Source organism: Dicentrarchus labrax, unplaced genomic scaffold, assembly GCF_905237075.1.
Source record: "Dicentrarchus labrax unplaced genomic scaffold, dlabrax2021, whole genome shotgun sequence".
Lineage (NCBI taxonomy): Eukaryota > Metazoa > Chordata > Actinopteri > Moronidae > Dicentrarchus > Dicentrarchus labrax.
The window spans coordinates 3,458,143-3,476,527 of NW_026136720.1; the positions used below are offsets into that span (position 1 = coordinate 3,458,143).

An 18,385-nucleotide genomic window follows, 5' to 3' on the forward strand; every position below is an offset into this window, starting at 1 on the left:
TGTGTGTGTGTGTGTGTGTGTGTGTGTGTGTGCGTGTGTGTGTGTGCGCACGTTTCTCATCCATATTGTAAGTTCAAGTTGCACCTAGATTATTTAGTCAGCTGAAAAAAATACATCTTATAAGTCATTACAATGTCTATTTCTTTCCAAATTGATTTTTCTCCATGGGTTGTGCATTACAGTCTGATAATTAAACTTTTTGTTTAAATTAAAAGCAAAAACTTGAATAAGTAAATATCTTCTATCCTGGGAAATAAAAGATAATTTCACAGACTATCAGTTACTGAATGAAAAACACCTGTAGTAAAAATAAAAATACGTGTAATTAATTAGGGCATGCCCTGATCCACCATAAAGGCTTTTTATAACTCCTTGTGGATGTCTACTATAGCCTTAACCAGCATCAACACACAGATCTGCACACATACACATACTGTTGATGTGCATCCAGGGGGCTGTAGTTGTGTTTTACATATGTAAACAGATGGAAGAATGGAGTGAGTGTGGAAAAAAGGAGGAGGAAAGGAAGAGGTAAATCGGACAACAGAGAGAGAGTGGTGAGTGGGGGAGTGGCGAGCTTGTGTGTGTGCATGTCTGTCAGTCTGTCCTTTTTATGTGTGTGTGTGGTGTGTTGATGGTTTATTCACACACAGTGATTAGGCTTATTCCCTCCTGGCCACTTTCAAGCTTTCAATTAAGATTCTAAACACAAATATACTCTGCATTTATTACTCTCATCCCTGCTAACGAGCTTAAAAGAGGTGTGTGTGTGTGAGTGTGTGTGTGTGTGTGTGTTACTGGCTTTCCGCGTGCTTATTGGAGGAAACTGTAATTCCCCATTTTCCTGTGAAAGTCCTGAGCGATGATTCCAAGGCCAGAGCGATGATGTGTGCGCCTCGCCTGTTTGAATATTAATTAAAGTCTCATTACGTATGATAATACAAGACTTACGTATCAGCTGCTCGTTGTTACGGTCAAGTGCTCTCCGGTTGACACTGAACACCCTTTGTGTGTGTGCTTATGAACAACATAATGCGTGTCTTAATGTACCGACATGTGATGTTTCAGCATCCTCCTTCTTCCTGCTGTTGGAGCCTTGTTCTGTGTTTCCTTGCAGTTCAGAGCTCAGCAGTACTGATAGTACTTTAATAATCCTTTCATATAAACAGCCTGACCACTATGTGCTGTACTTGCTACCAGCAGTTTCTTTGCTTTCTCCCTTAAAGGTGAATTCTGTAATTATTTTGTTACACCTGAGTCTTGTTTTTGTACTTTTGCTGCATCAGTCATGTCAGTGGTGATAAAGTTTTCCTGACGGATTGAATTGCTGTGATTGGGGAGCTTGGTGAAGTCACAAAGCACAGGACTTTAATCCAGGAGACCAGGGTTCATGTCCCATATGAAACAGAAAGTCAACATTATTTAAAGTTTTAATAAAATACACATGCCGCAGTTACGGCAACATGACCTGTGTCATGTAACATAGTTATTTTAACCCAAATTATGATCTTTTCTAGTACTTTTGTTACATAAACCCACACTGCAACCATTTAAAAAGGCGTCTCATACAGACACCGAGGGGCGTGACAAAGCAGCGCCAGTATTTGACAACCTGGGACGAGAACGTGTTGGTAATACAAGTAATGAGAGAGGTAGTGCGTGAGACAGGGCCCCAAATTTGGGCCATCGGTATCATCTAGGGGGACAAAGTCTCATAGTGATTTTTGGCAAGGTATACACCCCTAGTACTAGAAAATTCACTATAGCAGTGCAGGGGTGGTAGCGAAATCACTTTTTTTCAGCTCATGAAGTTACTAACCCCCTAAGATAAATTCCGTTTTTGAAATCTGGTGTATATCTGGTTTAGGCTCATGGTAGGGATATTGTGAATATTCTATAATATGGTGCTTGGTATCGTTGGAAAGGGGACCTTTTAGGCTTTCATTTAAGCCCAGTACTGAATCTGTCTGACAAACACAGAGGTCACGTGACTTCTTTAAAACAGAAATAACACACATTTTCTCACAATTTCCGCCTAAACTGTTTGCTTTCTTTTATCCCTGGGGCATGAAGGAACATCAGGGACACAAAACTCAACAACTTCAATACTCAAGGCAACAACCCCTCCTGTAGAACCACAATGATAATAATAAATTCACTTATTTGGAAATAAAGACACAAAAGTGAACATATTGCTCATTGTACTGTATTTGTTCACTGCATTGTTAAGCTACAGGAGATACCGGAGGTAAAATTGTTGCTTCTATACCATGTATACTATCTGATCTGCTGTGAAGCATCCAGAGTTGTTGCATCCCCGAGAGTAATAGTCCAATTCAGGATGTTAATGCATCCACCCATCTACCAGTCTACACACCTCGTGTTTGTTTTCATATCTTATGCATTTATTGATTCTGTTTTTTTAATTAATTTTTCATGTCATTTATGTACATATATTGTGAACAGGAAGCCATCAGTTAGTGTGTGTGTGTGTGTGTGTGTGTGTGTGTGTGTGTGTGTGTGTGTGTGTGTGTGTGTGTGTGTGTGTGTGTGTGTGTGTGTGTGTGTGTGAGAAGGCTTTTGGCTTCTACAGGACAGAGCGCTCCAGCTTCCTACTGTTATGTAATCTGATAGGGAAAATCCAAGCTGCTACACACACACACACACACACAATCTCCTTCCAAGACACACATGCACTTATGCACCACACAAATATGCTCAATTTGTGCTTCCTTTCATTATACACACAAACGCAAACTAGTTATCACCATATGCTGTCCCTGTCTGCCAATATGTGTGTGTGTGTGTGTGTGTGTGTGTGTGTGTGTGTATGTATGTATGTATTTATTACAGGATAAAGTCAGATGTGCGAACGAGGAACGTAGCCAGTATTGAAGGAGTAGGTGGGAGGGGTGTCATCTTTTTAGTTACATGTGAAAAGGATTTGTTAGCCTCTGCCTCGTTGTGCTAATACTTCCTTTTGTATGGTGGCCGTTGCTATGGCTGACCTTAAAGAGTGAGTTAATGAGAGTTATTCTATCATTTTTGTCCATGAGGTGTGAACTACATTGTCATTCATCCCTTCTTTTACATCCCTTTCATTCCAGTGCAGTGCTTTTGGTTGTACCTGCTCCTGTAGTCAGTGTACACGTTGTGTGACCTCTCACAACTTTCCACTCAACCCGGTTTGAATGTGTGTCGGATTTGGTGAGCAGTAAATTTATACTACTACCATACTAATGAGACACAAAGATGCAAAAGAAACTTAAGCGAAACAGACACTTTATTTGGCATTTAGTTATGTAATTGTGGATCAGCGGAGGTGGAAATAAAGTCGCAGACTGGAAGGAATGTAAACGCTGACGACCGCAGATTAACCTCCGACAATAAGCTGGAAGTGAACGGGTCAAAAGCAGGTTGTTTTCAGCATCATCTGAGATATCCTCTGTTTAAAAAGGAGTCTAGCTCTTCCTCACATCTTCATTCAGCTGAATGTGAAAACCCACACAGAAGATAAGGAGTAAACAAATGATGAAAATATTAACAATTACTTCACAGAGAGTGATGGAAACAGAGAGGGAAAATGGAAGATGAGAGGAGGGAGGGAGAATGTGTGTGGGTGTTGGGTACTCGCGGGACCTCAGCACTGCAGCATTCTTTCTCTCTGTGTGTGTGTGTGTGTGTGTGTGTATATGAGAGAGAGGGAGAGGGTGAGTAAAGGTGGGGGCACTCTTGGGACCCCTCCAGCACTGCAGCAGGTTGTGTGAGTGCATGAGTGTGTGTGTGTATTCTCCAGCCCCCACACTACCAATGGGTCAAGCTCGCCTCTCCCCCCCGCATCAGCACCCACCCCCCCAACCCCTGGTTGCCATGGAAACACACCTTGAGCGAGCCCCCCAGAGAGGTGCATACTCCTCCTCCTTCCGTCCACTGCTCTCTTCTTTGCTGCACTCCTCCTTTCTCCCGACGCCACTGTTGCTCTCCCTCCGTCCATCCCATCATCCCTCACTCCATCCCTCCCTCCACAGTCCTCCTTTCTCTCTCACTCCCTCTCTCTCTTTTTCTCCCCCTCTCTCTCTCTCTCTCTCTCTCTCTCTCTCTCTCTCGCTGACTCTCCCTTGCTGTCCTCGCCATCAATCGCCTGGCTCGGTTTACGGCCTCTACGCCGCAAGGGACCAAACACACACACACACACATTTTCTGCTGCTCACTCAGGCACACACACACACACAGCCTCACATAGTTTGGGGATGGGAGGGGGTTGACAGGAGCAGGGAAGGGCAGTAATGGGGGGTAGGCACCCGAGGGACCCCCAGCAGCCCATACAGAATCAGAGAGGGGAAGGGAGGGTGGGAGGTTGGGGCTTGTGGGGGCCAGGCACCCAAAGGAGTTTCCCAGCTAAGACTAAGAAAGGGTTAAGAGGTGTGTGTGTGTGTGTGTGTGTGTGTGTGTGTGTGTGTGAAAGCACCTTAGGGATCTGTTCCCAAACACAAACCAAGGAGCTCATTTATGTTGGGCTGCATGTTGCAGGGGTCTGTGATGAGGCCAGCGTTTGTTTGTGTGCGTGTGTGTGTGTGTGTGACGGGATGATGCCACCTGGTCCCTCTCCTCTGGTCAATTAGCAGAGAGAGAGAGAGGAGGGTAACGAGAGAGAATGAGACTGAGAGCATGAGCAATGAGGATGTGTGTGTGTGTGTGTGTGTGTGTGTGTGTGTGTGTGTGTGTATTGATAGTGGAATTTTAATAATTGGTCTGACTGCAGTATGGACTTTCTCTGTCTGTGTGTCCTCCCTCCCTCCGTCCTGCCTTCTGTCCATCCACAAACATTACATTCTGTCCTCACATTGTTTCTGTTTCCTCTTTTCCTTTCTTTCTCTCTCTGAGGTGAAAGCTCATCAGTAATTCTACAGATGCACAGAAGCCACCCACCAATCACGTGTGTGTGTGTGTGTGTGTGTGTGTGTGTGTGTGTGTGTGTGTGTGTGTGTGTGTGTGTGTGTGTGTGTGTGTGTGTGTGTGTGTGTGTGTCAGTTAGGAAGAAACATAGCTTTGGAGTCAGGCCAAGCTCTCTCTCCGTCTCAGTCATTTTTAAAAGCAGTTTTTGATCTGCCCCGCTCTCTGATATGTTGTTTGAATGGTCACTCGTTTGTCTGCTGTGTGCTGTAATATATAACGTTATATATGTGTGTGTGTGTGTGTGTGTGTGTGTGTGTGTGTGTGTGTGTGTATATATATTTTACATTTAATATACACTCCATTAAATGTTCATGTTAAAAATGACAGACAGGACCTGGACAGTGTTGAACTCTTTGAAGTGGAGTGCTATTCTTTTGTCAGGCTTTCAGCCATATGCAGAAACACCATGGTCAGGTGTTATATTCCCTGTGGAGAAATCAAGAAAAATGTCTTAACTAGTGCCCTGGTTATCACAGTAGTTGGCATAGCAACCAATCAAGAACAGCCACCTGTGCATTATGGGAATTGTAAGCACAGCTGGAACTTGTCTTTGACTAATCAGATTGGTGGGTTTGAAGTCCTCATTGTTTCATTATATTTTTATTTTCTAACAATTACCTGTGTAAAAGAAGAGGGGGAGCAGGACCTGATGTGAAGTATGCAGGATCAGGACAGCCAGGTTTAAATTTAAATCAATCCTCCATAAAGGCGTAAAATAATCCCCAAACTTGCTTTGATGAGCATTAAACAGCCGAAAAAGTTCATTTTGTGTTGTGTGGTAACAAACTCAGAGTCCTAACCTTCACCCTGCCTCTCTCTCTCACTCTCTCCTCTCATCCCTCTCTCCCCTGTGTTCTCTGTCCCAGCACAGGCCTCCCAGGGTTGTGTGTGTGTGTGTGTGTGTGTGTGTGTGTGTGTGTGTGTGTGTGTGTGTGTGTGTGTGTGTGTGTGTGTGTGTGTGTGTGTGTGTGTGTGTGTGTGTGTGTGTGTGTGTGTGTGTGTGTGTGTTGTGTGTCTGCTGGTGGATCAAATGCACTCTGTGAGACAAAGCGTAACGGCAGGATGCTCTACGACTCTGTCATCTCACTATGGGTCACATACACACACACACACAGGCTCACACACTGACTGGGTCTCAGAGGGGGACAGCATACAGAGACTGCGGTCCCCACACACACTGATCAAAACAATGTATTTGTCAGAAAAGAGAACTCTTTCATGGGACACACACACACACACACGCACACACACAGAGGCGTTGGAGGCCTCTCTCCATGCCCTTGTTCCGGACAGCCCAATTATCTCTCTGCACCTCACTGTTTTCCCTCAATCCTCTCTGTCTCTCTGTCTTTTTCTTTCCCTCTCTCTCTGTAGATTTGTCTTTTCTCATCTGTAGCCACTTTTTTTCACTCACCCTATAATTGATTGATTGTTAATTAGCTTCTAAAGTTTCTTTTGTAAGGCTGATGGTGTCATTGACGTCATCTGTGTGAATGCTTGCACATTCTTAAACACACAGGGGGAAGAAAGATAATATGCAACAATTCACGATGGAAGCAAATGTTAGTTGATGTTAGGATTAGTACAGAAACCATCAGCCAAAAATGAATCAACTATTTTGATGACCAGGAAAAAGGGAGCTGCTGTGTTCTGACTGTATGAATATTTGAATATTTTTGAGTTTCAAACTGTTGGTTGGTCAAAATCAGAAATCTGAAGATGTCGATTGGAATTGGCATCTTTGACTATTTTCTGACATTTTATTGACTAAAAGATTTATTAGTTGCAGCCCTTTTTGAGATGGTTTGTCAATAAAAAATGAAGCTGTAATGGTTAATTGATCAGCTGTCTATTTTGATAATCGATTAATCATTTTGAGTTTAAATAATGTCCACATTCTCTGATTTTAGCTTCTCAATTTTGAATATTTTCTGTTTTCTTTATTCCTCTATGACAGTAAACTTTCTGTAAAAAAAAAAAAAAAAAGCGTTTCTGACCTTTGAGGACCGACGTTGCTAAGAAAAACTCTGGGTGGTGTGCTGCTGACCAAAACACGTCATAGCCCTATAGTCTACAAACATACAAGGCAATTTGTCCATTTTTTCAGCAGTTTGTTGATTCATCGATTAGTTGTCAACTTTTAAATTAATCACCCACTTTTTGGATAATGCTTTAACAGTTTTGAGTCAGTTTTTAAGAAAGAATTCTCAGATTTCCGCTTTTCCAATGTGAATATTTTCACATTTCTTTAGTCTTCTTTGACAGGAAACTGGATATCTTTGGGTTGTGGACAAAACAAGACATTTGAGGACATCACCTAGTGCTTTGGGAAAAAGTGATCAACATTTTTTAAACCATTTTCCGTCATTATATATAATCAATTTATTTAGAAAATAATGGACAGATTAGCCGATAATGAAAATAATAATTTGTTGCAGCCAAATAAAAAACACAGTTCTTTGTAAATTCCCCCAAATATGGTTTTATGATTGACAGCATTAGAGAAGTAGAGTGGGATAATTTGCTTATAAATAAAGTATGAGTAAGGGGACGATGATTCATTTAGTGTAATTATGTACATTGTTGGAGATTTGGAGCATTTTAGATTCATTTCCTTTAATAGGATCCACTCATAACCACATTTCCATAAGTGTAATTAACTGGAATGTGTGCAGTTGATGATTTTTATTTTGGTAATTGCAACTTGATTACCTGCACTAACTTTGTCACACAGTATGTGTCAGAGCAGGATGTCGGTGTCTGAGCTCACGGACTGCGGGTAATAGGCACATCATTGTTCGCATGTAAAGGTAGCCGATGTTTGACCACGTTCTCTGATCCTGTTGGCGTGGGATAGTGCAAGCCAACTTCTGAAGAGCGCATTACCCCTACTGAGGGCAAGAGCTTTTAAGGTGCCTTCTACAGGGACCCCGACATGCACACACAAACATACACAGCGAGATCAGCCAAGCGTAGGCATTACTTACTTATTCACCCTCTGTCTCTATCTGTGCCTTTGGTATCGCTGTATCTCTTTCTCTCAGGGCTGTCTTTTGCCTCTGTTCAGTTGAAACAATCATTTTCTCTTTTGAAGAAATTCATTGTTAAATAAAAGTATACTTTTACTCAGACAAGGAATACTTATATGATAATTAAAATGTGAAATATGACAATTGATTAAACTGGTTGTGGTGTACGCTCCTCCGTTTCTCTCTCGCTCTTTCTCTCTGTGTGTCTCACTCCATGTGACTCTCTCCTGCTGTTTCAATCTCCTAGTAAATGATAATGAAGCTCTATCTGTCTCAGTATGTCTCGGACACACTGGCGCCCCACACAACCTAGCAGCCTTTGAGGTGTGTGTGTGTGTGTGTGTGTGAGAACAGGGGGATGTTTGGGGACCGGGACCATGCAGCATACCATCTCATCCATATAAGCCCATGTGGCACCCACCCCACACACACACACACACTCCCCCACAGCTATTGAGACGGGATTAGGACACCCTTGTGTCGGCCTTTGAGGCAAGGAGAGATAGGAATCTTTGTGTGTGTGTGTGTATTAGTCAGTATGGGTGTCATGGATGTATGATTGAAGACGTTATTAACCCCACGATCCCCTGCAGCTCTGCAGCTGAAGTTCTGCAGACTGTTTGAATGTGTGTGTGTGTGTGTGTGTGTGTGTGTGTGTACATACACACTTACAGGACAGGAGATAAGTGACAATAATGGAAAAAGACACAGACTGTGTGTCGCTCTGAGTCAGTATGTGTATGCATGTTTGTATGTGTTGGTGTGTGTGCAACTCCACAAGGGGTTACAGATTGGCCCGCAGAAGACACCATCTGATCTCTCCAGGCTGTACACTCCTATGGTGTGCATGTGTGTGTGTGGCCCCACGCGGTGTGTGTGTGTGTGTGTGGGCGACTGGGGCATCGGTCCTGTATGGTACAATGATGATAAGGACAACAGGCGGGAGACCTGGTCGTCGAGGGGTGTGTGTGTGTGTGTGTGTGTGTGTGTGTGTGTGTGTGTGTTTATGACGCCCACCTTTCATCTGGCCTTTCACCATGGGTGCTGTGATGATGTCACTCACACCTTCCTAAAATAGACGCACACAAACACACATAAACATTGGTATAATCCCAAGTGAGAGTAAGGAGGACGGGTGGAGGCTGGGTTGTGGACAGACGTAACTGATCAGCTCTCTTAGTCTCTCAGTGTACAGTTTCCTTCATCTCTCTCATCATTTAGATACTGTGTTCACACTGATCACTGAGGGGGCAGAAAAAGGTCTCCATTACTGTGATTTCATGTCATCTGAATACGAGAAAAAGTGGTCATGGGAGTTGTATCCACATCTTCTAAAAAGGCCGATCGAGCAGGGTTTCCTAAAATGTTTAAAGTCAAGGACCCTCACAATAGATGCACAGTACTCCTCTATTTTAGGTTTGAGGATAAATAGAAACATTTATTTAATCAGGAGAAAACCAGTTTATAATAATGAAATTAATAATGGTCTTTATAGCCCACCAACTTCCAAAAAAGGTGATAAAAGTTAAAATATTATATTCCTCCTTTTGCTGAGGACCCACTACAACCCGCATGGGTCCTCAAGACTGAAAAAAGTGGGAAGTATAGTATATATGAAAAGAGGAAATAAGGTGTGAGGGGTTTGAATTGGAGCCCACACAAATTAATCAGCATGTGATGACCCAAGAGGGACGATAAGGGGGACACGGAGGAAGGAACGGATAGTGGGAAGGGACAGATGAGGAGTGGGGGATGGTGGATAACGAGGACAGAAGGAGGGAAGGAAGGAGGGCTATAGGAAGGGTAGATCATCCACAGCCCCGGTGGGGTGGACAGGCAATTACCAGTTGGGGCAGACATGGCACTGGGATTGGTGTGTGTGAGTGTTGGGGGAGTGTACAAGGGAGAAGGGAAAATGAAAGGAGAGCATGGAAATTTAGAGACTACTTTTCCAGTCATGGAAACACCTGGAATTTGACTGACGTTACCAAAAATCCTGGAAATATTTTTTGTTGTTCTGGAAAATGGTAATAGTATTTTGGCTGCTCATCTACATTGCCTACATAAACCTAGGTGTGTATTTAGTTTGAAACTCAACTGTTGATGTGATGAGCTGCATAATTACACTTTTTTTCCCGACGTGGAACGTTAAAACGCTCCTTTTCCAGTTCATCACTTCTATCGCGTCTCAATGCCATATGGTTCATAAGTGCACTTCTTCTTCTCTGCATCCACCGGTTTTCTCACACATCAGTATATAATCCGCCACTGTCTGACCGTGTCTGCCGGTTTCTGTATGTGCAGAAGACATCTGTCGTGAGTGTTGTATTAATGCTGGAAAATGGTGTCATATGTTCCTGTTTTCGTGTTGCTTAATCCAGCCTACACATGCGTGTCTGTCTCCTATTTGCAGAGGAGGGCATCAATCACGAGTGCAAGCTGTGTAACCAGATGTTTGATTCACCTGCCAAGCTGCTTTGCCACCTGATAGAGCACAGCTTTGAAGGCATGGGAGGTACCTTCAAGTGTCCCGTCTGCTTCACAGGTGAGAGACAGACAGACACACACACACACACACACACACACACACACACACACACACATTCACCTTGAAGGACAGTAGCGCAGATAAATCCCACTCACTTGTGTCCTATCTGCTTTACATTTAAAGTGGACACAGAAACAGAGATACATACAGTATACAAAAGCTTAGGAAGTAGTTGGCACACGTACATACACAAGCTACACAGCAAGGACATACAATTAGCCTGAGGAATCTCACACACACACTCTAGTACACCATAAGACACCATTGACATTAACATGACATAAGGGATACATGCCATCCACAATTTTCTGCCATGTTGTTCTTTAGTGTGTATTTTACACCACTGTACATTACCAATGAAATATAGACTGGGGCTGCACAATTAATCAAAATGTAATCAAAATCCCAATATGGCAAAATGCAATAATATCCAAACTGAGAAGCTGCTTTTTTGATAACGGTAAAATGTGTGACAAATTAGCATTATAATGAAATATTTTAGCCTGGCCAACAAATCTTGTTTGGTAGAGGCCCTAAAAAATGTCCCCTCATTATGATTTTGATCGCTTTAGTGCAAATTAAATTTGTGGTAAAAAAAAAAAAAAGTTCATTCCCACACTTATCGTGAACATATCACAGTTTCTACCAGAATTGATTGTATATAGGCTACTATTGTCTTATGCTAATACTAAATGAATATTGTACAAGTGTTTTCATTTGTGTTTGAATTGCTCTGTAGTCTGTTGTCTGTCCTATTCATAGATGAAAAGTGTTTTTACCATGCCAGCCACGCTTTTACATTCCTCATTAAAGCTGCAGACTGAAGCACAAAAATGTGTCTACCACACATTCTCTAAGCACCAAACTGCTCACATATTTTGGTGAAAATGCAAGATGAGGTTAATATTGCAACTGGAAGCACTTAAATCGACTCCAGTACATGTTGTGGCTCAGAAATGGCTCTCACTGGGTTACCTGCATCATGATGCATAGAGTCAATGTGCCGTAATGGCTGTGAAGTCTTTGGTTTCGGGGGAAAACAGTAAGATCACATTAGGAATATTCATTGTTTTAACATTCCTAACGGTGGCAGTAATATCCCAGCAGGGTGCTGATGTTAAAGAAGTACTGACAAAACTCTGCGTGTGCAAAACTTCATGCAGTAATACCTCCAAACAGGACAAATATGAAGTACCTTATATCTCGGAAATCCACTGGAGGACCCAAACAAAATGTTGGATGACCAAATTAAGCCCGTGGTGTTCAGAGTTTCATTCAACACCTTCAGTATTTTACCAGAAACTAAGTCTGCACCTTCCCATCTCTTGACTCTCTATCCCCATATGCTCTCTCTCACTCTGTCACTTCATCACTCTCTTTCCCTCCCTCAGTTGTTGAGTTTGTTCTGTGTTGTGTGCCTCCCCCCCCCAGGTACACAGCAACGCTTTAAACTTTAACTCTATTCCTTAGTGGCTTATGAATTAGTAAGATGGGCACCACTCCTATGGGGAGGCTTAATAATTCAACACATACACACTCACACTGAAAGTTTACTGAAACAAAGGGGGGCGAAGGAAAAAAAAGTGTATGAGACAACACTGGAACGGAAGTTAAAAAAAGAAGAGATAATTTATTGATAAATATCACAATGTCTGCTGAGGATAGCTCTTCCTGTTTTCTCTCATTCTTTCTCCCTTCTGCCTTTTTTTCTATCCCATACGCTCCCTCCTTTCCAAACCTTAATTTGCTGTGTTTGTGGGGTGAGTTGTACTGAAAGCTCACAGCTTCATGCACTGTAGTGTCTCAGTCCTTCCTCCAAAACCTTCAGTTGTCTTCCACTGACGCACACACATCAGTTTTCTCCAAAGCTTGGACTTAAAGCACCAGTGTGTAGGATTTAGTGGCATCTAGCTGTGAAGTTGCAAATTTCAACAAACTGAACACCACTCTCGTCTGTATTTGGCGACCAGGGAATGAGAACGGACTGGGAAGTGTGTAGGAGAAACAACAGTGTCCACAAAACTCTTGAAACACGCAAAATGCCCTATGTACAATGTCGGGTTTGTTATATTCCATTTCTGCCAATAGAGCCTCCTAAATGTTACACACTGGACCCTTTAAGCATTAAAAAATAGCAATGGTATTGGAAGACCTCCAACAAATATTATGATAGCCTATTCAATTTGAAACTTCTGAAAATTATGTTGCCTTGAATCTGGTACCATACTAAGTGGCCCCGGGAACAGACATGCCAACAACAGTTCAATTAAATTCTGAAAATCTCAACTGGAAAGTCCCCTTGAGCTCATTTCCTTGAGTTTTTGGTCTGTGGAATTATCTTACAAGCCTTCAGTCAGGGTTTAAGCATTGGCTGATTGACTTTCTCTAATAAACTCTGTGTAACTTGTGCTGTATGTGTTCCTTTCCCAGTGTTTGTGCAGGCCAACAAGCTCCAGCAGCACATTTTTGCCGTCCACGGCCAAGAAGACAAGATCTACGACTGTTCCCAGTGTCCGCAGAAGTTCTTCTTTCAGACAGAACTACAGGTAGGTCACCTTAATTCTATCTCTGTGTTGATCTTGACCTGTTTGTCTGTGTGTACTTCTTGTCCGGCATAAATTAGGAAATGATTGTGTGCAGGCACTGACCACAGTTTGTGTGTCCAAGGAGACTCACTGTATCGGAGAAAGTGTAGCTAACTCTAAACCCACACAGGGTAAACAGCTTCCTGGCACCTCCCTGAGCAGACCTCCTCATTCCTCCCTCACTCTCTCAGTCATTACACCCCTCCCTCCCTTCTTTCTAGGTTTCCACCCATCCCTCAATATACAGTAACCTTCCTCAGTACCTGCTCCCATCTACTGTACCTCATTTTACAGAAACCCTTTATCTACTCTCTCCACCCTCTTTCCATTCCTCTGTCCCTCTCTTCTTCCATCTCTCCTCATGAGGTCTGAGCAGGGTTCTGGCAAGCTTCATGTCATTAGGGTCCAGACACATTTATGTGTGTGTGCATGTGTGCATCTGAAAGAGAAGAGAAGATATAAGTCACCCAAGAGTAGGTCCTGGGCCAGCTGTGGCCAGGCCTGTGATGATGTAAACCTTCCTGTCCTCGTCCATTGCCTCTGTTGTACCCCTTTGGCACCAGATAGTGACCTGCTGGATCTGCAGGTCAAACATCAGCCCTGTTAAAGGTGAAATCTGTAACTTTGCTCGTGCTGCTTCCTGCTGCATTGATCAGAGGTACATGTTGAAGAATGCAGTTGTTTGTAGAAGATTGTGAGAAATCCTGCAGTTTATTTGAATTCACTACAGAACATCAAAAGAAAATTCAGCTGCTAGTGAGAACCGATACCTCTGGGCTTATGATTAATGTTGCTGCTTAGAAATACAAACATGTGTGTTATGCATTGCTTCTGGTATACGGCTCTGTTCTGAGGAGAATTTATTGACGCTGTCAGCCAGGACAGGTGCAACTCTACGAGCCATAGATAAGTGACAAACTGATCAACAGTCTCATTAGCAGAGTATGGAGAGAATATCTCCAACTACGATACACTTTCTGGGTTGTGTGTTTTACACTAACACTACACAGATGAAAATATGAATAATTGATTACTAAAAAACAAAACAAATAAAAACTGCAGTCTATCTCTAAGTGGAGTCTGCAAAACCATGTTCAGCACTGTAAAACCAGATAAGTTCATTTAACTCCAAACTGATAACAAATTACATTTTTAAGTAAGTAGCTTTTTTTAATTCTTTTTTTTTATTTGTACTGTGAAAACAAAATAGTACTTAATCAGAAATGTTACTAAGTGTTACTTAAAATGACTAGTAAAAGGTGCTTAATCAGAAATCTTTTGAACCTAAAACATGCAGTTTGTGTTACTTAAAATGTTCTATGGTATCAGTTTTTTTTTAGTTAAAATAACTCCTCACATTGTGGTGAGTGTTCTGGCATTTCTTTCTACAGCAGATGGACCCAGGTTAGCATGCTGGAATATTCCTGAGCTGTGTTTCATAAAAGCTGCATTTTAGCTTGAAGTTGAACTATTTAACCTCTCCTTCCATTCATTTATTTGGTGCAGCCAGTAATTCTGATGCTTTTTCAGTTTATAAAGGCAGAAGGTGTTCGATAATAAGCACGGTATTTGACTGCTACATGACTGCTAGAAGAGTGGTTGCTGTTCGGGTGTTGCTAACAGAGATTTGGAAGTAAAGTCAGAAAGGGATAGTTTGAATTCTACCAGCGATTGTTTGAATTTACAAAGGCCTGCACCAGCCACCACACAAACAGACACACACAAACACACACACACACACACACACACACACACACAAAGTGGCAGTGATGTAGGGCCGGAGGTGGTGGGCATATGGCTGGCCAGTCCATTTAACAGCAGGGTGACTGCTGGACCCTGTCGGTTAATGTCCACACACAGGCTCCACTCACACCTCACACACTCCTGCTCACCTCCACACACCTCTACACACACACAGTGTACGCTACACAAGAACAACCCCACTCCTCTTCTACATACCACTCCATCCCGGATGACACCTCTCTTGTGGTCTGACCAGGTCGCAACATCTTTATAGAGTGACGAATTGTTGAATTGTAGCAATCAGTTGGCTAAATAAGTGTTGTCGGGCTTGGTTTCAAAAGAACTCGACTACAGGCTTTAATAACTGTTGGTTTGACGGTGTCCTCCTGCACTTCTCTTCCCGTGTTCCTGTTTGGGCCATTGGGTTTTGACCATTTTTTACCTCCGCTTACAGTCTTATAGTCGATTTTGCTGATAACTAATCCTGGATGTTGCAGGCTAGTCGTGCGCAGAAGGCTCATATTGAAACTGAAATATAACAGGCATTTTAAAAGAATTATATATAATTCTATTTAGATTTAAAAGAATATTTCAGATTTTCCTCTGTAACTCGAGAGGCAGATTGCGTACCGCCAGTGGTACACATACCAGAGTTTGAGAAGCAGTGAAATACTACATATACAGTAAACTCCAGTTTGATCAGGTCAGATGAGTTGAATTCTGTTGTTTTCATTCCTGCTAAGTTGAGCTCAGTTCAATTTTTTTCTCTCCCTCAGCTCCTTGTACTTCTTCCTCTTTGGCTGCTGCACTGTGGCTATATCCATCTTGTTACTCTTTGGTCCTGGCCCAAGTGTGTGTGTATCTGTGTGCGTGTATTTTTTCTGTGTGCGTGTGTATGTGTGTGTGTGTGTGTGTGTGTGTGTGTGTGTGTGTGAAAACTTGCAGCCCGAGCCCGACCTGCCACAGCTCCATTGCCCCATGGGAGGGCTCTCTAAGTGGGCTAGACAGAAAGGCTGACTGGGGGAGATGGAGAGCTACAAGCATGGAGGTTAATGCCACTGCTAGCTGTTATCGCGTGTGTGTGTGTGTGTGTGTGTGTGTGTGTGTGTGTGTGTGTGTGTGTGTGTGTGTGTGTGTGTGTGTGTGTGTGTGTGTGTGTGTGTGTGTGTGTGTGTGTGTGTGTGTGTGTGTGTGTGTGTGCGTGCATCTGCCAGAGAAAGTGGAATGGGGTAATTTGTGTGTGTTTTAATGAGGTGCGGATGGATGAAGAAGGTTGGTTGGCCAGCTAGAAAAGGCTTTGGCCTCTTTCAACCCCTCAGAGGGGCCATATGATGTCCAGCTCGCTCTCTCTTCTCTCTCTCTCTCTCCCTCTCCCGCACACACACACACCCTCGAGGGGTCACTGCTGCATGGACACGTCGCTACATCATCCTCCCTCCCTCCTGATTGCACTCTTTCAGTCCCTCTTCCCATCTCCGTCCCTCCCTCTGCATACAAAGACCTTCACTTTCCCTCTCCATCACTTGTTTCCACCACTCCATCCATCTCTTCCACATACATACCACAATTTTTTACTTTCGGTTTTCCTGTCTCTCTCCCCCCTCTCGTTCTGCCTTCCTCCCTCTCGCCGACTCCCCCCGTCTGTCCCAGAAGAACCAGCCCCTATGCATATTTTAGCCCCTCTCCTCTCTTCCTCTCTTCTGTGCCTCTCCCCAGTGCCCCATAAATAGTGCAGACGTAAGCTGGTAAATAAGAGATGTTTTGGTGTGTGTCTGCTTGTGTGTGTGTGTGTGTGTGTGTAAATAAGAAATGCTGTGGCCCTGATCAGTGAGGTCCTTCTGGATCTCTCTCTGCCTTTGCTCCCAGACTTCACACACAACTTTCCTCATTCCCTCTGTTTTAGTTTATTTCTTTCTCTCCATCTTTAGCAATTAGCTTGGCAGTAGAAACAGCTTTTGTGTTAATGTTTTTAAAAAGTGAGTTTTACCACCAACATTTACATTCAGTCATAAAGTAAGAAGTGCTGTTTCATGGTCTTTGGAGGCCGTGCTTCTCTCTTGTACAAGTATACTTGGTTTGAAATAGTCATCCAGCTCTGTATCAACTCTACATCATCCCTGACAGACTTCTTGATTTTCACATTGGCTTTGAGCCTCCAGGGGGTGCTATACTGCAGCTTCTGTCCTCAGTGCTTCCTCCTATCTCTCGCTCCATCCATCACTCTTGCACTCCTCCCCAATCATCCCTTGTTTTCTGCCTTTGAGTCTGTTGTGCTACACAATTTCCTTTAGCACTAGTAAATATTTAAACGCCACTAGATGGGTGGATTGCTGGTCAGATGAATAAATGGATGGATGTGGGGCTTCCTTTCGTTTGTTTGTGTGTTGATTCCCTCCACCGAATCTTCCTCCTCTCCCTGTGTCCCAGCGGTGTTGAATATTTGAGAGTCGCGCGCGCACGCTAGCACAAACACGAGCGAGGATCTGTTCCCTCGTAGACACAATTAAAAGAACACATAGTTTACACACACACACACACACACACACACAATGGATGGACAGCTGAAGGGTTAGAGCGAGGGATGGAAAAGTGGGAAATAGAGAGGGATGGGGAAATCAATAGCCAGACAGAAAGGCAGACACGTACAATATAATGTAGAGCTATTTCATTTTACATTTGAACACAGTTGCACCACTCCCCAACATCAGAGCTACTGCATCACTAACATGTTAATCATTTGTATGCAGTCAGTATGGAGCACCTCCTCAGCAGCTACTGTATGTTGTCCATACCTGGAAATGGAGGAAATATTTAAAGAGTTTCCCCCAGAGGTACAGTAATGAATACAATCTTTATTTTGGTAGTTAATGCGGAGCAAAGAATAGCATAGCAGCCTGTTCAATGCCTGCGGTTGGTATCAGGACTGTGTGTGTGTGTGTGTGTGTGTGTGTGTGTGTGTGCTTGCGTGCGTGTGTGTGTGTGTGTGTGTGTGTGTGTGTGTGTGTGTGTGAAACAAGCTGTGTTTAGTAGTCTGTCTGTGAATAATGTTGTCTTTGTCTTTGTCTGAATCTAAGAGCCTCACTGTCTCCCTCTAACTGAATTATGGAAAGGTGTGGATGTGGCTGAACTGGCAATGGGGTTTATATGTGTGTGTGTGTGTGTGTGTGTGTGTGTGTGTGTGTGTGTGTGTGTGTGTGTGTGTGTGTGTGTGTGTGTGTGTGTGTGTGTGTGTGTGTGTGTGTGTGTGTGTGTGTTTGCCATTGTCTGGCTGTTGCAGTCAGTTGTGAGTGTTGTGTCAAGTCATAGTGTGTACTCTCTGATCCATGTATCCCATGGCTCTTGTGTGTGTGTGTGTGTGTGTGTGTGTGTGTGTGTGTGTGTGTGTGTGAATTTGATCCGTAGATCCCCGTGGCGTTCCAGGGGAGCGCACTCAGCTGCCCCACCACTCACTGGGAGACTCTCTGTTATTAGAATGGGGACCTGGGACACACACACACACACACACACACACATACTCTTGCCTC

General features: G+C 43.3%; 1 protein-coding gene across 2 annotated transcripts in view; it reads left to right on the forward strand.

Moving 5' to 3' along the window:
• The window catches only part of znf423 (zinc finger protein 423), a 163,696-nt gene that overhangs the window by 135,973 nt on the left and 9,338 nt on the right, over window positions 1-18,385 (forward strand). For both annotated transcript variants that reach the window (XM_051381003.1, XM_051381004.1), the window contains 2 exons: window positions 10,399-10,530; window positions 12,964-13,079. In XM_051381003.1, coding sequence (XP_051236963.1) covers window positions 10,399-10,530; window positions 12,964-13,079 — 248 coding nt within the window. The remainder of the gene's footprint in view (window positions 1-10,398; window positions 10,531-12,963; window positions 13,080-18,385) is intronic.